The 15645-nt window shown below is 58.4% G+C and overlaps 1 protein-coding gene across 2 annotated transcripts in view; it reads left to right on the forward strand.

Annotated features, from left to right (window-relative positions):
* Window positions 1–15645, forward strand: part of HIP1R (huntingtin interacting protein 1 related) — a 28371-nt gene that overhangs the window by 7744 nt on the left and 4982 nt on the right. For both annotated transcript variants that reach the window (XM_008005069.3, XM_008005068.3), the window contains exons 2-18: window positions 6229–6292; window positions 6656–6798; window positions 6986–7042; window positions 8102–8182; window positions 8598–8674; window positions 8987–9048; window positions 11761–11901; window positions 12607–12664; window positions 12746–12821; window positions 12959–13099; window positions 13241–13302; window positions 13520–13592; window positions 13672–13855; window positions 13948–14036; window positions 14124–14240; window positions 14317–14418; window positions 14712–14906. In XM_008005069.3, coding sequence (XP_008003260.3) covers window positions 6229–6292; window positions 6656–6798; window positions 6986–7042; window positions 8102–8182; window positions 8598–8674; window positions 8987–9048; window positions 11761–11901; window positions 12607–12664; window positions 12746–12821; window positions 12959–13099; window positions 13241–13302; window positions 13520–13592; window positions 13672–13855; window positions 13948–14036; window positions 14124–14240; window positions 14317–14418; window positions 14712–14906 — 1722 coding nt within the window. The remainder of the gene's footprint in view (window positions 1–6228; window positions 6293–6655; window positions 6799–6985; window positions 7043–8101; window positions 8183–8597; window positions 8675–8986; window positions 9049–11760; window positions 11902–12606; window positions 12665–12745; window positions 12822–12958; window positions 13100–13240; window positions 13303–13519; window positions 13593–13671; window positions 13856–13947; window positions 14037–14123; window positions 14241–14316; window positions 14419–14711; window positions 14907–15645) is intronic.

Genomic DNA, 15645 nt, shown 5'->3' on the forward strand with positions numbered 1-15645 from the left:
CCTGCCGAGTGCTACTGTTAGGCGCCATGATAACAGCATAAGGATGCTTAGGTCTGATTCATTTCAGGGTTGATTTTAAAAATAGAAATGGTTTTATAGTTACTTTTACTACGCAGCTCTAGTGGATACATTATTAGCTGGAGAAGGAGAGACTCAGTGCCCTGAAGTCGTCCAGGACTTGTCTTTGAAAGAGCTCTTGTTCCTTCGAGTGTTCACCCTTCCATTTGCCCAGTGGGGATCTGCTGACAGCCAGATGTTGGTTTGGGCCTAGAGATGCAGCAGGAAGGAAGATGTTCCTGTGTTCAGGCTTGGAGGTGGGGACAGTATAATTGGTGGACAGACGACTCTGGAGCCTCCTGGGCCACAGGGTGCTGCGGGGTTGGCGTGTGGGGCGGCCGCTGCCTGGAGCCTCCTCGCTCGGTCACCTGGCTTTGCTGCCAGTGCCCGTTCCTGCGGTCTGTTTCCATCTGGAGCCCACGTCAAGCCTGGGCCAGGAGCCTCTCGGGAGTGTCACCTGCCTCACCCCAATTTCCCCTCTTCTGAAACAGCAGTCACTGAGATGCTGGCCAGGGTGTGCCCCGTGAGTCTCAGTCCAGGGACCAGTGCAGCTCTGGGCTGTTCACGAGTCAGCGCCCCGTCTGTTCCTGGAAGCAGGGCAGTTGTATCCTGAGGGCTTGGGCTCCCCCTGCCCACTGGACTGATCCAAAGGCCACAGCCCAGAGGCAGATGCCCTCGCCCCAAGGGATGGGGGAAGTGGGGAGTCCCCTTGGCTCTACCAGCCCCAAGGCCTTTGTTACTCGGGATTGGAACAAATCCTGATCCAGAGCCCACTCCCAATTTGGAGGCATGTTAGCAGGCCCTTGGGGAACACAGGGTTCCTGTGGTGGGACAATAAGGATGTCTACCTTGATACGCTTCTCCCGCACCCAGCGCTACCCCCGCACCCAGAACTGTGAAGGCCGTGCAGCCCAGGGCCTCCTGGGAGGGACCTGAGGGGGTTCATCTCCAACCGGCAGCCTGCCATGGGTCCTGCCCAGCTCTTAGTAGCTGGGGGCCCTTGGGCAGCTGCTCGGCCCACCTGCTGCAGCTTTAACACTGGAGGGTTGCACGAGGACTGAGTCAACACGTAAGGTGCTTAGAACAGCACCAAGTATGGAGCACGTGCTCAGCCACTTTATTATTTTTTTTGAGACGGCATCTCGCTCTGTCACCAGGCTGGAGATCTTGGCTCACTGCAACCTCCGCCTCCCAAGTTCAGCAATTCTCCTGCCTTAGCCTCCCAAGTAGCTGGGACTACAGGCGTGCACCACCATACCCAGCTAATTTTTGTATTTTTAGTAGAGACAGGGTTTCACCATGTTGGCCAGGATGGTCTTGATCTTTTGACCTTGTGATCTGCCCGTCTTGGCCTCCCAGAGTCCTGGGATTATAGGCATGAGCCACTGAGCCTGGCCCACATTTTTTTGTTATTTATGACCTTGGACAGGTGGTTAACCTGCAGCCTCAACGTCCTCCCTCACCTGCCTGCTCCGAGGTTCCTTATGAGCATTAATGAAGTAACATCGGAACAATGCTCTCTGCTCAGGACCCAGTACAAGGCTGAGCTCAATAAAATTGATTTTATTAATAGGTTATTGAGACCTGTCTGCTGTCCTTATGGCATAGAGTATGTTCTCACACGCTTGGCGATGCCAGCAATCCTGAGTGTATCTGCAGAGCCTCACCTGCCCCCTGGGCCCCTGGGTACCCCTGAGCTTTGCTCCCACTCTCTGCCCTTAAAGGTCAGGCCCTTCCTGCTGCCGGCACTGGGCAGGATAAGAGCATACTTGGAGAGTTATGAGCAGGTGGCCCCGGGGCGTGGGTGTGGACTCCAAGGATTTTTCGAGACCCAAAAAGCTGCAGGGTCTGTGGAGCCGGGCAGGAGCTGACCTCACTCTGCCCCTCTCTGCCGTCTCTGCGGACCCTCCCGCTCCCTTCCGCAGGGTGTCTCGTGGCTGCTGTGGAACTCTCTATTATTATTGTTTTGTTTTGTCTTGTTTGAGATGGAGTTTAGCTCTTTTGCCCAGGCTGGAGTGCAGTGGCATGATCTTGGCTCACTGCAGCCTCCCAGGTTCAAGTGATTCTCTGCCTCAGCTTCCTGAGTAGCTGGGATTACAGGCACGCACCACCACGCCCGGCTAATTTTTGTATTTTTAGTAGACAGGGGTTTCACCATGTTGGCCAGGCTGGTCTCAAACTCCTGGCCTCAAGTGATCTGTCTGCCTCTGTCTCCCAAAGTGCTGGGATTACAGGCATGAGCCACTACACCTGGCCTATTATTTTTACTTTTAGAGACAGGGTCTCACTCTGTCACCCAGGCTGGAGTGCAGTGGTGCTATCATAGCTCACTGCAGCCAGGCACTCCTGGACCCAAGCAGTTCTCAGCCTTCTGAGTAGCAGAGGACTACAGCTGTGCGCCCCTACACCTGGCTAAGTTTTAAATTATTTTTGGTAGAGATAGGGTCTTGCTAGGCTGGCCTTGAACTCCTGGGCTCAAGTGATTCTCCCACCTCAGCCTCCCAAAGTGCTGGGATTGTAGACGTGTACCACTGTGCGTGGCCCCCTCCATTATCGCTTCTGTCCTGCTTCCTCCAGAGACCTCCCCTGAGCCAGCCAGACACCCCTCCCTGTTGTGCCCAGCAGTGGGAAGAACGGCATCCCCTTCCTCATGCTGTCATGCTGCACATTATCACTGCATCCCCTGCAGAGCCCTGGCCCCACGGCCGCTCACAGCTGTTTGGAAACTGCCCTGCCAGGCTCTGTGTGAGGCCCCTTCTTCTTGGGAGCTGGATAGGAGCTTTGGGTGCTGAGTAGCGGACAGACCCCGGGGCGGTCACATGTATCCTTATGATCTTCCTTTCTCTAGCACTGGGTTTTTCCACCCTGAGCTGAGGTCCATAATCAATCTCTTCCACTCCTCAAAGGCTGCGCTGCCCCGAAGGGGTGTCTCTGTGGCAGCCTCTGGCTTGTGTCAGAGCTTCTGGGGTTGTTCTGGCCTGAGGGGCCACATGGGGCACACATGCAGGCTGGAGAGAACCCAGGGATGAGCCTGGGCAGCCCTCTACCTCCCATGACACGTTGCAGTTTCCCCACCTTCAATATGGGGAGAACTACGTTCACCCCACTCAGCAGCCATGAGGATAGCGTGTTGAGAACCTCAGCACCCAGAACCAGGTATTGCTGGCAGTTGGACCTGCCTCGGGACTGTAAGCCTCAGAGCAGAGCTGTGTCAAGGACACCCTGTGTGGATTTCACCACAGAGTGAGCCTCTGAGTGCCTGCGCTGCTGCAGCCCCTCAGCCTCCTGGAGCCACTTCTGCAAGGGAGGGTCAGCAGCAGACAGGGGAGTAGGTGGGACATCACTGGGACCTGACCAGGCTTCTCGTGGGACAGGGCTTAGCTGCTACTGCCTGGTCAGAGGCGAGGCCCACGGAGCAGCCACAGACTCCCACTGTGCAAGCACTGTGCCTCCTTGTGTGGCGCTCCGAGCCTGGTGCACACATCTGCCCGTCCTAGACACAACGGGGCTGTGTTCCCAGAGCCAGCCGGCACCCTGCCCGGGAGGGCCCTGCTACCATGGATCCTGTCCCCTGCCGCCAGCGTGGGGAGCAGGCAGCACTGAGGCCCAGGCGCACAACAGGCCATGCCATGTGCCCAAGACGTGCCCCGTCACACTGCATTCCTGGGGCCTCCCTGCCATGAAAGTCATTCGTGTGCCAGGTACCATTGAGGAGCTGGGGGTTCAGCAGCACCTGTAGGCCGATCTGCTTCCCCTCATGTTGCTGACTGCTGGGTGAGGGGAAAAGGTGATAAATAAGGGAACAGTCCACTATCCGAGGGCGCCCGGTCCTCAGAGACCATCCATCCAGGAGGTGCAGATTTCAACAGGGCGGCTGCAGGAGGGTGTGAGGGTGCCGGGTGCGGGGAGCTGGAGCTCTGCTGCGTGGGCATCTGGAGCCTAGGGCCTGGGGGCACCGGGGTGGCTGCACCTTGGCCTCACCATGACTTTACTCGCAAAGAGGAGAGGGCGGCCCATTCCCCCAGAATGTGTTATCTGCTTCTGGGGTCCCTAGCTCAGCCCCGTCCTGGGGTTTCCTCAGTATCAGGAGAAACGCCCGCATCTCTGTGTCCACAGCCTCTCCTGCCAGGTCTGCACCAGTCACTTCGGCTCCACCCTTCTTGCCAGGAATCTTCCGAACCAGGTGGCAGCTCAGGTGTCGGCAGCTGGGGATGGGGTTACACAGTCCAGAGACGGACACGCCTGGCTTGTGACAGGACAGCTGCTTGCCTGGCTGCTTGGGGATGAGCTGGGGAAAGTCACAGCCCCTGCCTCCTGTCCTGGGAGGCCCTCCCCACGGAAGGAGCTGCCTGGGGACTGTTCAGAGTCACTAAGGACACAGGTCGTGGAGTCAGACAGACCTGGCTTTGAACCCTGCCTTTTTCCTTATTAGCTGTACAGACAAAAGTATATAAGCCTTCTGTGCCTCAGTTTCCTCACTAGGAAAATGGGATCGTCACCACTTCCCTGGGCTGTTGCTGGGAGGCGAGTTGCCCACGCCTGACTGGGGCTGGGCACTCAGGATCCTTATCATCGTCACGGCTGCTGTCATGGGCAGTGTTCCACTTCGGTGGGGGCGTGCCACTCACGGCCATGGGTTCTCACAGTTGGTGGATACGAGTTTGTTCAAGGAAGGAGTTGAGGCCTGGGGGCCAGTGGCTGGGCAGCCCTCAGGGTCAGGCCCACCAGAGCCTCTGTGTGTTTCCTCAGGTCCTGGTTCTTTGAGATGGGACTGCAGCTCCTCCCCGAATATGGGGAGCAGATTTCAGGGCAGCCCCAGAACACCTGCCTGGGAGGGGTCCAGTACAATGGGCCCTGTGTGTGAAAGGGGCCAGCATTGCGCTAGGGGCCGGGGGTGGCCCAGAGGCTGCCTGGCCCAGCCCCACAGTCTGCCGCCACCCATCTGAGGTCCCACCAGGAAGGGCCCCTCAGCTTCCTGGGCTGGCTTTTCTCACAGAGGAAATTCCATGGTAGACCCTAATTGGATGTCCACTGCTTCAGTGCTGGGTGGGAGAGCTCGGTGGCATCCCGGAGAAGGCGCAGGAGTGCTGCATGGTCCTGCAAGCTGGCTCCCTGCCCTGCAAGGCCTGCTTGGCTCAGGCCAGCCTGTGGCTGGGGCCCAGCTGCCCTGGCTGAGGCTGGGGGCTGGGGAGAATGACTGGCCTGGAGCTGCGTATCCCATCTCGGTGTCTGCCTGTCCCTCCTGCCCGTGGCCTGGGCAGCTCTTCTCAGTCTACAAATGGTGGTGGGGGGGCGGGGACAGAGGCTTAGCAGACCTGTTCCCGCATGAGAAATACCTCATACCCCACAGAGCCAGGGACGGGTGGTAGTGACGGTACCACCGTGAGCCTTCCTCGAGAGCACAGTCACCTCCAGGAAGCCTTCTCGGAAAAGAAGGCAGTAGCCGGGGATGGGGGAGGGGATGAGACACTGCCATAGGTGGAGCGGGAGGGATGTTGAGATTCTGGCCTTGGTCAAGTGTGAGGGTGCCACTTGCACAGCTCCAGGTGACGGCTGCAGACCCCACTCCTGCCTTCCTCTGCCCCTGGCTGGGCTGCAGGTGGCAGCAGGAGCTTGACAAAGTTTGACAGGGCGAGGCCCCACCCAGGAGAGAGGCAGCCTATGGGGCAGTGGGCCACAGGCCCTGGGCTTAGCCTGAATTTCCTGAGAATGCCTCCTGAGAGAGTGGGGACAATGTGATGTGCACCCTTCATGGGGTGCTGCAAAGGCCAGGTGGGCCCCAGCCGGGAGCTCCAGTCTCAGCTGCTTTTCTGCAAGGGGAGATGGGGCTAGAGGACACCATACTGGGCCATGACCTGGGCTCAGGGCATCTGCCAGGAGAGTCAGGTCGTGCAGGTTTTGGGCAGGATGGCCTCCCGGAGCCACAGCCCAGCTTTGGTCATTGTCCCCTGGCTCCTGGAGCTCTTGGTGTTCACTGTAGTTCCAGCTGCACCAATCAGGCACAGGGAAGTCCTTTGGCGGCTTAGGTTGAGGGGATTCCTATCTCCCCCATCGCTCCACTGGCCTGAACCCAGGCAGAATCCTGTTTGGTATTGTGCTTCTCCCACTTGGGGTGGTGTCTCCTGGGGTGGGTGCCTGGGGCTCTAAACACTGCTCCTTTGTCCCTCACAGGCCATCAGCATCAGCAAAGCCATCAACACCCAGGAGGCCCCCGTGAAGGAGAAGCACGCCCGGCGTATCCTTGGCCGGCTCCTGGGCTCAGGAGTCAAGTGTGGGTGTGGGAGCAGCATAGTGCTGCAGTCAGCTGTGCCGGGGGTCACAAGGTCCCTCACTGAGCCCGGGGAGGAGGCTCCTGTGCAGCTTGGCTCCTTCCCACCTTGGTCTCATCACAGAAACGCCCCCCATTGGGCCCAATGAAGGTTTCCTTGTCTTGCCCTACCTGTCCCCTTGACTGGACACTGGAGCTCTGGTGACCCAGGGTTGATGGGCATATGATTGGGGGCCGGCCCTCTTCCGGCGGCCCTGGCCTCTCTTCAACCGGGTTTGCTGAGCCCCCGCGCTCCAGTCTCTGCTTCCACACTTGGCCTTGACATTGCAGGCATTATCCTGGGCACACACCACGAGAAGGGGGCTTTCACCTTCTGGTCCTATGCCATCGGGCTGCCGCTACCCAGCAGCTCCATTCTCAGCTGGAAGTTCTGCCATGTTCTCCACAAGGTCCTTCGAGACGGGCACCCCAATGTGAGTAGCAGCTGCTTCCTCTGCTCCCTGGAGGTGGGACACTATCCCGCTGACATGCGGGCTCCAGCCCTATTCCTGTCCCCGTAGCTCTGGGCTGTTCCTCCCGCCTCAGGTGGGGAGCGCGTGTCTCAGGGCCCTACCACAGGGTCCTGGACGCTCCCCCTCTCCCGTGTTCCCTGCGCTTCAGGTGCTGCATGACTGCCAGCGGTACCGCAGCAACATCCGGGAGATCGGAGACCTGTGGGTAGGTCCAGCCAGTCTAGGTCCTGCCTGGCACTCAGGGCTTTCCTGAGTGTGTGGGGCTGAGCGAAGGGTGGCTCCCTGTGGGCAGTTCCCTGCGGGTGGCTGGGTTTTCCCAGGGGCGATAATGGGACGGGCAGCACAGGGAGATGCTGCCTGCCTTTGAAGGCCTGCCTCAGGGTGCTCCACACGCATAAGTGGGCCCCCCAGTCAGCCCTCCAGCTCCGAAGTCACCCGGGCCCTTTAGTCCTCACGAGTTGGGAAATGTGGTAACACCACTGCCCGGACACCTCAGTGGTGGTTAGAGAGCCCGTGGCAGGGCGCAGGTTTCTGGGCTCCCCTGGACCTGCTGCGAAAGAATCAGGACTGTGGGTCTGCATTTTGAGCACATTTGCTGGATGACCCTGAGACACAGCAAGGCCTGACAGAGCCCTGGGAGCCTGCAATCTGGATGCGCTGCAAGACCTCAGGATTTAGAGATGTCCCTCTTGGGCAGAGGGCCTTGGCCTGATTCTGATTTTCTCTGGAGCACTGTGGGGTGCTCGTCTGCCTGGGCAGGGACATAGGAGCAGGGCAGGCCCTGAAACGGGGACCCACAGGGAGGCCTGACCGGGGCGTTATCCAACCCAGAACCACTGCACTGACTCACGTCCCTTGAAGCGAGGAAAACATTGCCCATGGTGCCATCTGCAGATGCAGGCCCAGCTGGCCTGGCCGCAGGGGCCATGGGGCTGGAGGAGGGAGCAGGGAGGATGTGTCCAGGCGCCCGTCGGGATGTGCCTCCCTGCCAGCACCAGCACTTTAATAAAGCGTCCCCACTCCGAATTGGCCTGCTGCCCTGGACAAAGGGCTCTCTTCTCACAAGGGTTTCTTTGGCAGGAATGACAAGGAGAAAGATTAAGGGAAAAAGCTAGAGACAGAGAGGGAGGTTGGTTGAGGCCAGGAGAAGACGTTTGTTGAATGAAGAAGTGCCCGGTGGCGGGTGACTCTCATGCCCAGGTCCTTTAGGACTCTTGGATGTGTTCATGAGCTGTGGCCCCTCACCCTGTCTGTCTTCCCACAGGGACATTTGCATGACCGGTACGGACAGCTGGTGAATGTCTACACCAAGCTGCTGCTGACCAAGATCTCCTTCCACCTCAAGGTGGTTTCCCCGGGGAGTCATGGGGCTGGGGGACTCGTGGGCTTTCCCACTGTGACGTTATGGCACATGTTGGGACATTGAAGATGGGATCTGTCCTCTCCATGAGTCTCCATTCACCTTCTTGTCCCGACTGTGACTAAAGGGGAGACAGGGAAGCCAGGGCGTCACGAAGCTCCTAGAACACCTCAGACATTTCCATGGACGTGTGCACGGGCTTCCCCAGGCATTTCCATGGACATGAGCACGGGGCTTCCTCAGTCTCCACTGTCCTGGCCGGGTGCTCCCCTCCTCCCAACCCCCTCCACTGCCCTCTGCCACCTATGTGGACCACAGCCTGGGTCTGCCAAGAGCAGGGCCCAGGGCCCAGCATGGGGCCCCTGGTTCAGTGGCAGCTGGGTGGGGGTTCTCTCCACAGCATCCCCAGTTTCCTGCAGGCCTGGAAGTGACAGACGAGGTATTGGAGAAGGCAGCTGGGACCGATGTCAACAACATGTGAGTCACTCTGCATGGCTATATGGCCACTTCCCCTCAGCTTCCCCACTCCTTCCTACCGTGTCTCACGCCCAGGCGTCCACGTGGGGCAGTGGGGTTGAATGGCCTTGTTGGTCGACGCTCATGCTCCCAGGGCCAGAGGGTGAGGTTAAAAGGGTGGGGTGTACTTGAGGACTGTCGTCCTGGCAGAGGCACACTGACTCACCAGAGCCATGGTGTCGGCGGTGCCCCCATCCCCATCCGGGCGGGGAGTCTCAGGACGAGTCGGCGGCCCACCCACCTTTTTCATCTCTCCCCACTTCTCTTGCGTAGCTTCCAGCTCACCGTGGAGATGTTTGATTACATGGATTGTGAGCTGAAGCTTTCTGAATCAGGTGAGTTGTAAAGAGGGGATTCGGGGGTCTGAGTGTATTGCTAAGTCCCCAGAGGTGGGACAAGAAGAAACAAGAAAGAAGACATTAGTGATCACTATGAAATTCCCCTGACCGGCTGCGGTGGCTCACATCTGTAATCCCAGCATTTTGGGAGGCCGAGGCAGGCAGATTGCTTGAGGTCAGGGGTTCAAGACCAGCCTGGCCAACATGGTGAAACCCTGTCTCTACTAAAAAATATATAAAAATTAGCCAGGTGTGGTGGTGCATGCCTGTATTCCCAGCTACTTGGGAGGCTGAGGCAGGAGAATCACTTGAACCGAGGCGGTGGAGATTGTGCCGCTACACTCCAGCCTGGGCGACAGAGTGAGACTCCGTTTGAAAAAAAAAAAAAGAAATTCCCCTGCCCTTCCCGGGGTCCCTGCACCTCCAGGGATAGGTAATGGGGCCTCCTGGTACCTCCAAAGCATGGCAGGCCCCAGTGGGTACATCCAGGATACAAGTTCAGCCATCCCTTCCATCCAGTGTCACTCCATCAGCTGCAAGACGGGGAGGGTGAGGAGGTGTGCACAGGAGCCACCTTGCCAGGTTCCTGCCCCAGTCATGGGCCATCTGCAGAACCCAGTTGGAAGAGAGGTGGTTTGCGTCGTCCTGCCCATTTTCCGCTCTAGAAAGCCTCTGAGTCACGTCCGACTTCCTAGCGGGGAACCCAGCAGCTGTTAGACAGGAAATCTCAGCGTGCTCAGCTTCCAGGCTGGAGAAGTGCTTGTTCTGGGTGGCAGCTTCAGAACAGCTCATGGGTGACTCAGTGCTCTCCATCAGAGGGCAAGAAGCAAATGCCTCCTTAAGGCAAAATTGGGAGTCAGAGGCAGTTTGGGCAGCCTCCCTGAGTTCCCAGGTCTGGCCTCTGCAGCTGGGCGAGCCTGATGGGCATTCAGTTCCAGTGGGTGAGAGGTGGGCTCAGAGTTGGACCCTTGTGCCTGGGAAGAGCCTGCTCAGGATCTGACATGGAGAGCAGAGGGCAGATGTCCAAAGGTGCGGCCCCAGCTGTGCAGCAGGACAGGGCTCCCAGGCTCTGTGTCCTGGCAGAGATGTGCTGAGCCTGAGCCTCTCAGCACAGAGGCCACCAGGTGGGAGCCAGGTACCCCTGGCACAGGAGAAGGCCAGTGTAGGCAGGCAGTGGCCCCATGAGGGAAGTGGAGAAAACTCACAGGCCGGCTCCCTACCTGGTGACACTGGTGTCTTGATGAAGCACAAAGGAGGGGTGTACCAGCATCTGCTGGGGAAATTCCCAGATCTGCAGAGGTGACAGGTACAGGGGCTTCCCTGTCTCAGGGCCTGTAACAGCAAAGAAACAGAAACGTCCTAAACACGCCTCAGCGGAGGCTGCGTCTCGCCATCTGTGCAGAGCAGAGAACGGAGGGTGGCGGGAAGAGAGACGTGTCGACTCTGGGATGGCCGGGAAGATCTAGAAAACATTCTACTGTGTGAAATCAAGCAGACTGCCGAACAGCGTGGATATATGTGTTTAAGATCCAAGCAGTACTTTATGCGTGCTGCAGTTTTTTGCAAGGAAAACACTTAGCATGACATGTAATTAGAAATTAATTTTTTTTTTTTTTTTTTGAGACGGAGTTTCGCTGTATCGCCCAGGCTGGAGTGCAGTGGCCGGATCTCAGCTCACTGCAAGCTCCGCCTCCCGGGTTTTTACGCCATTCTCCTGCCTCAGCCTCCCGAGTAGCCGGGACTACAGGCGCCCGCCACCTCGCCCGGCTAGTTTTTTTTTGTATTTTTTAGTAGAGACGGGGTTTCACCGTGTTAGCCAGGATGGTCTCGAACTCCTGACCTTGTGATCCGCCCGTCTCGGCCTCCCAAAGTGCTGGGATTACAGGCTTGAGCCACCGCGCCCGGCTAGAAATTAATTTTTTAAAGGCAAAGGGGCAGCACTCCCCGCCCAGGCTGTCTCCTGTCACTGCAGAGATTTGCAAGTGGTCCCATCACAGGCAAGGCGAGAGCAGGACCTGAGGGGCCGGGGCACAGGTCTGTGCAGCAGGGACTGCCTGGCCGCTCTCCCGTGCTGGCCAGCTGCCTGCTCTTTGTCATTCTCTCTGCCCCAGAGAAGCTGCCAGCCAAGAAGGAGGCAGCCTCGTGTTTGTCCTTTGTCCCTCCCACTTGGTAGTTCTGATACAAGGTCCGATTGTCAGGGGCAGGGGAGATGGGCCTCGGGGGCAAGTGAGGTCTCAGTGTCACTTGGGGTGTGCAGAGCCAAGTTGTGACCCTACTGCCGTGTGACTTGGAAGTAGCCCTGCCTGTTCCCACATCTGTAAAGTTAGGCATTTGGGGTGCTGCATCGTGAGCCTCCTTCCTGCTCTAACATGCGGTGCGGGTTTGAGGCCAGTGGGCATGGAGCTGTCCGTCACCCTTGTCAGTTGGGCACCTCGTCCTGGGCTCCCAGGTGGAGGTCTCTGGAAGCCCTTGCTGAGCTGAGCTGGAGCTGCTTTGCCCTGACCTTGCTGTTGCCCTTGACCTCCTTCATGGGAGCATCTGGTCTTGACCTGGGGCAGCCACCAGCACAGGAGGCGCCCATCTTGGAGGCGGGGGGCACACTGGTTTGTGGGAGCTGGCTTAGGGCCGTGCTTTACAGCCAGACCACCTTGGGCAAGTTGCCCAGCTCCCGAGGGCTCACACTCTTCCTCTTGCCCATCTTTTGCACAGTTTTCCGACAGCTCAACACAGCCATTGCCGTATCCCAGATGTCCACAGGCCAGTGCCGCCTGGCCCCGCTCATCCAGGTTATCCAGGACTGCAGCCACCTCTACCACTACACAGTCAAGCTCCTGTTCAAGCTACACTCTTGTGAGTGGCCCGGGGCGGCCACTGCCCCGGAAGCTGTGTTTATGTGGCTTAGGCATTCACTGTGAAAAAGGAAAATCAAAAAATTAGAGGTTATTCATTTAAAAATGGCAGTAATAAACCCACTACCCATTAATAGAAATAACATACATTTTATGAAAAAAACACCATTTCACCAAGCAAAAAATTTAGTGAGTGGCGTAGTTTTCATTTTTAGGGCTGAATGCCTGGCTTGGCCAAGACAGAGGCCCCACCTGCTCTCGGGACTCTCCCGCCAGGCACCCTGGGGTTGCGACCGCAAAAAGACAAAAGGTGTCTGGGGTGTTTGGAGAGTTTTGATCTCACCAACCCTTTGAAAGGGTCTCGTCCCTCGACCACACTTTGAGAATCACCGCCTTAGTGTCAGCCCGGGACAAATGTGTTTGGTGAAAGCGGCTTTCTAGTGCCTCCCGAAGCCTGGTGGGGGTTAGGAGAGATGTGGCCGCAGTGCCATCCTTTCCATTCGCTGTTTCCTTCTCTAGCTCAGTCTGAACTGAGTCCTCCCACAGCATGTCCCACAGGTCTCCCCCTCCCGATAGGAGAGCGGGCCTGGCCCAGTCTCGGGTGATCTCTAATCTATGAGTTTGTAGCATACGGAAGAACAAGGCAGGGCAGGTGAGCCCCTGAGCAGTGTGCAGAGAAGTCCTGTTACACTTGTGCACCCTCCAGGTCTCCCTGCAGACACCCTGCAAGGCCACAGGGACCGGTTCCATGAGCAGTTTCACAGGTACTGCCTGGGACAGGGACAGGGTCGAGGCTGGTGGGGGAGAGGCTCTGTGGCCCCTTCCTGAATTTCCCATCTCTGCAGCCTCAGAAACTTCTTCCGCAGAGCCTCTGACATGCTGTACTTCAAACGGCTCATCCAGATCCCCCGGCTGCCCGAGGTACCTCCCCGAAGACGGCCCTGAGGCCCTTTGAGGACCCCAGGCACCTGGCTGGGGCCCCACACAGGCTATGGAGATGGTGGAAGGTGGGCTTCCTTGGGGGACAGCTGAGCAGGTCCCACCTGCCGCCCCTGCAGGGACCGCCTAACTTCCTGCGGGCCTCAGCCCTGGCTGAGCACATCAAGCCGGTGGTGGTGATCCCCGAGGAGGCCCCGGAGGATGAGGAGCCGGAGAATCTCATTGAGATCAGCATGGGGCCCCCCGTGGGGGAGCCAGTGGTGAGCCCCCGCCCAGCCCAGGTCCCCCAGTTGTAGCATGAGGCCCAGGGGAGTGTTGGGTGGCCAGCCCTCCCTTTGCCCACTGCCCGGCCTGGAGGCACAGGTGAGTGGGCCGGGGGTCACCATGCTTTCCTGTGGCAGGTGGTGGCTGACCTCTTCGATCAGACGTTCGGACCCCCCAATGGCTCCATGAAGGACGACAGGTGAGGGCTGGAGGAGCCGACTGGGCTGGGGGTGGTTGGAAACGGCCTCAGCTGAGCTGTGCTCTGGACATTTCTGTCTGGAAAGGCCACGGGTGGGGAACATGAACCCGTGAGGTGCCCAAATCCTGAGTGGCCACTGAGGAGAAGACAGGTTCCTGTGCCTGTCTGTTGAGTGTTCTGGTTGACTTGACTTGAACCCCAGGACCTCTGTCCCCAGGGACCTCCAGATTGAGAGCTTGAAGAGAGAGGTGGAAATGCTCCGCTCTGAGCTGGAGAAGATCAAGCTGGAGGTGCCGGGGGTGGGGATGGGCGGGGGCCGGGCCCCTCAAAAGCCCAGGCAGGGGCCCCACATCAGCCATCCTCCCGCAGGCCCAGCGGTACATCTCACAGCTGAAGAGCCAGGTGAACGCACTGGAGGGCGAGCTGGAGGAGCAGCGGAAGCAGAAGCAGAAGGCCCTGGTGGACAATGAGCAGCTCCGCCACGAGCTGGCCCAGCTGAGGGCTGCCCAGCTGGAGGGCGAGCGGAGCCAGGGCCTGCGTGAGGAGGCCGAGAGTGCGTGGGGCCTCGGCCACAGGGGTCCAAGGGCGTGTCCCCAGCCCCTGCCATCCCACATGGGGCGTCACTGCCTCTCCTCTCACCCCCAGGGAAGGCCAGTGCCACGGAGGCACGCTACAACAAGCTGAAGGAAAAGCACAGTGAGCTCGTCCATGTGCACGCGGAGCTGCTCAGGAAGGTAGGTCCAGCCCCTCCTCCATCCCAGCTGGTGGCAGGGCCTCTCCGGGACGGCAGCAGAGCGTGAGCCCTTCCCCTGCCCGTGCAGAACGCAGACACAGCCAAGCAGCTGACGGTGACACAGCAAAGCCAGGAGGAGGTGGCGCGGGTGAAGGAGCAACTGGCCTTCCAGGTGGAGCAGGTGAAACGGGAGTCAGAGTTGAAGGTATGTCCCCTGTGGCACAGGGCCCTGCCCCAGCATCTCCAGCCCACTGCCCCAGTGACACGCTGTCCTGTCCCAGCTGGAGGAGCAGAGCGACCAGCTAGAGAAGCTCAAGAGGGAGCTGGAGGCCAAGGCCGGAGAGCTGGCCCACGTGCAGGAGGCCCTGAGCCACACACAGCAGGTGCATCTGGCTTTGATGACTGGGAGTGGGGTTCTGGGGCCAGTCCTGGGTGGAAGTCAGGTCCTCTTTCCCGTGAACAGGCCATACCTGGGTGCCACTTGGTGGTCCTGGGATGCAGCCCTGACCCAGACCCAGGGCCTACATGGGATACAGGAACTACCGCTGGTCCTTAGGGAGCCCTGAGTCTGATGGGAGTGATCACTAACCCCCAGGGCCCAATTTGTAAGCGTAGGGGCAGGGTGGGTGGGGTCTGGGAGCTCTGTTCACACGCCAGGTGTCACGTCTGTCCATAGAGCAAGTCGGAGCTGAGCTCACGGCTGGACACACTGAGTGCGGAGAAGGACGCGCTGAGTGGAGCTGTGCGGCAGTGGGAGGCAGACCTGCTGGCAGCGCAGACCCTGGTGCGCGAGACAGAGGCGGCGCTGAACCGGGAGCAGCAGCGTAGCTCCCGGGAGCAGGGCGAGTTGCAGGGCCGGCTGGCAGAGAAGGTATGGCCTCCCCAGACGCAGCAGCACCTCTGAGTTCACTGCCGCCTGGCAGCCATCGATCTGTCTCCGTGATCTGCCTGTTGTAGAGATTTCACATAAAGGGGATCATACACGATGCATCCTTTTGTGTCCGGCTTCTTCCACTCAGCATCATGTTGTCAAGGGTCACTACATCGTAGCCTGTGTCAGCACCTCATTCCTTTTGTGGCTGAATCGTACTCCGCTGTGTGGACAGACCACATTGTGTTTATCTTCATCACTTGGTGGACATTGGGGTTGTCACCACTTTCTGCCTGTTGTGAATAGTGCTGCTGTGGGCCTTTGAGCACAAGTTTCTGTGTAAACATTTGCCATCACTTATCTTGGGTAGATAGCTGATGTGCGTGGAACTCAGTAGAACTGCTGGGCCTCACCTCTGTTACCCTGTTGAGAAACTACCAGAGTGTTTTCCAAAGTGGCTGCACCATTTTACACTCCACTAGCAATGCATGAGTGTTCCAGTTTCTCCACATCCTTGCCAACACTTATTATTGTCTTTTTATTTTAGCCATCCTAGTGGGTGTGGAGTGGTTTCTCATGGTCCTGATTTGTGTTTCCCTGATGGCAAAGGGTGCTACATATCTTTTCATGAGCTCACTGGCCATTTGTGTGTCTTTGGAGAAATGTCTTTTAGGACCTTGAGCCCATGTTTTAATTGGGTTATCTTTTTATTATTGAGTTGTGCACCCTGGGAAGCCTC

Source organism: Chlorocebus sabaeus, chromosome 11, assembly GCF_047675955.1.
Source record: "Chlorocebus sabaeus isolate Y175 chromosome 11, mChlSab1.0.hap1, whole genome shotgun sequence".
NCBI classification, from domain to species: domain Eukaryota; kingdom Metazoa; phylum Chordata; class Mammalia; order Primates; family Cercopithecidae; genus Chlorocebus; species Chlorocebus sabaeus.